Genomic DNA, 2,149 nt, shown 5'->3' with positions numbered 1-2,149 from the left:
GATAGCACGGCACCGTGTGTCAGGCGCGTATTAGGGGGGGGGGGGACGGTGGGGGCGATCGCTAGCCACTAGATAGCCGCCTAAAGGTAGGCAATTTGGCCTACAAAACCCCTGTATGTAGGCAACTTTTGATGCACCGCCCCACCTGTCCGCCCCCCTTAATACGCCCCTGCTGAGTGTGCGCCGTTCTACACCGCCGCGGGACTCACTTTGGCCGCCAGGTCGAAGATCTTGTCCTTGTCCTTCTTGTTGGGGTCGGGTGGCGGCTTGGGCGCGTCCGAGTCGCCGAGAACGATGTTGACTAGGCAGTACTCCATCAGCGCCATGAACACGAAACTGTGTGGGAGAGGAGGGGGAGGGGTCATAAGAAACAAATCAGCGAAAAGTCTAGAAAAACTGCAAGGAGAAACAGAAAAGCTGGTCCACGCTTGAATTTATAGTGAAGTACCTATCCATCGGCCAGGCCCATGGTGACCATGGCGCCCAGTACTCACATGGTGCACGCCGACATGAACGCGTCCACGGCCTTGAGGTAGGACACGGGCGGCAGCGAGGCCTGCGACTTGGCGTGCTGCGTGGACAGCGTGAGCAGCGAGGTGACGCCCAGCGTGACGCGCGCCGGCGCAGCCTCGGGCTTGATCCAGAACGACACCCACTGCGCACGGGGGCAAGGAAAGGAGGCCGTCAACGAACAGCGACGAGTTGCGTCTCTTCACCTCACCTCGCAGCTTTGTTTTTTGAAGTTCCCGCTCCGCTGCGCGCGCGCGACACGCGGCTTATGCTTAATACTGACCGACATGATGACGATGAGGCAGGTCGGGATGTACGTGTGGAACAGGTAGTAGCCGAGGCGCCGCTTCAGGACGAACACCACCTCGAGGCACGTGAAGTTCCCTGTGAAGCGGAACGAATTGCGTTCAAGATCCCAGAGAGTGAGAAATAACATAACTGTCAAAACGATGTAAAAAAAAAAAAAAGAAAAAAAAAAAGAAAACGATCGATTCGACGTTGAAACGATATCGAACGGGGGCGCACCTGTCGAGTACACCTGCGTGCAGTCGGCCGTGTTGTTCTTGATGAGCTGCAGCTGCGGCAGCTCAATGTTCTCGTCCACGACCAGGGGCACGTCCGGGTCCCACTGGAACACCATGTCCTCCGTGGTGTGCGACACTGTGAGGGCAGGGCAGGAGAATCGACATGGAAACGTCATCGAAACGATGCCATCGCATAGGAGGAGTCGACGTCGAAGTAACGATACTGCTTCGATATCAATAATTTTGATTCTTACTGGGTGGAGGCTGGGATAAAACCGAAAGCCATCAACGTGTCGTAACGGTCGTAACGATATCCTACAAATGTACTTCAAGAAAGCAAAGTCAACGTCGTTACAAACGTGTTGGTAAACTGCTCGCAAGGCGAATGGAATAAAACATGATTAATGATTACTTTTTTTATTTTATTTTTCTTCTTTCAAAACTCGTAGCGCGAGCAAGGGCGCCCGGGGAGAAGGCCAACAACATCCTGTGTGAGGAGGGGCCGAGTGTTGTGAACGCGGCTTGTTACAGCGCTTTATGGGAAGGGGACGGGGAGAGACGGAGGGGGAGAGAGGGGGAGGGAGAGAGCCACCCATGCCGAGTGGAGAGTGCTCAGGGTGTGCCACCTCCCCCGCGATGGAGCCCCGCGCTATTCGTCACCCCCTTGGTTTTGTCACACAGCCCTCTTCACAGCCCTGGTCTCGAGGGCAAAACGAGGGGTGGTTGTTGCAACAATTTCCCTCGCCACCACCCCCGCCGGTGCTCCTGGCCTTCCTGCTGCAGGCCCTCTCCTCGGCCACGCAGGGGCGGGTTCTGGTGGCTGTATACTCACAGCTTTCCATTTGTAGTTTGCATTCTTGTGTGTCGTGCGGGTAAATCATGAAGTTCATGGCACAGGAGAGCGTCAGCGTGAGCCTGGAGGGGGAGAGAGAAAGAGAAAAAAAAAATGTGTAAGCAGGGCACAAAGTAAACCACTTGAGGCACGGGTGGTGGGGCACATTCCCCCATTCCCCACGGCAACCGGTTCGTTCGCGGTCCTCGCGTCGCACTCGAGGGGCACTTCCATATAAATTAAAGTGAACTCCAATGTTTTTGTTTTATATATATTTTTTTTT

General features: G+C 55.0%; 1 protein-coding gene across 1 annotated transcript; it reads right to left on the bottom strand.

The window, feature by feature from the left end:
* Positions 1 to 490: 490 nt before the first annotated feature.
* LOC113211024 (glycine receptor subunit alpha-3) lies at positions 491 to 1,949 on the bottom strand (the record flags this gene model as incomplete). Its single annotated transcript, XM_052276085.1, is given in 4 exon segments — positions 491 to 655; positions 794 to 894; positions 1,036 to 1,170; positions 1,867 to 1,949. Coding segments are annotated over 4 exon segments (484 nt in total), but the record flags the coding sequence as incomplete, so codon positions are not given.
* Positions 1,950 to 2,149: the final 200 nt, after the last annotated feature.

Source organism: Frankliniella occidentalis, unplaced genomic scaffold, assembly GCF_000697945.3.
Source record: "Frankliniella occidentalis isolate FOCC.00 unplaced genomic scaffold, Focc_3.1 Scaffold1602, whole genome shotgun sequence".
Taxonomy (NCBI): Eukaryota; Metazoa; Arthropoda; class Insecta; order Thysanoptera; family Thripidae; genus Frankliniella; species Frankliniella occidentalis.
The sequence above is the reverse complement of the archived record's forward strand: the minus strand, read 5'-3'. Positions and strand labels throughout refer to the sequence as shown.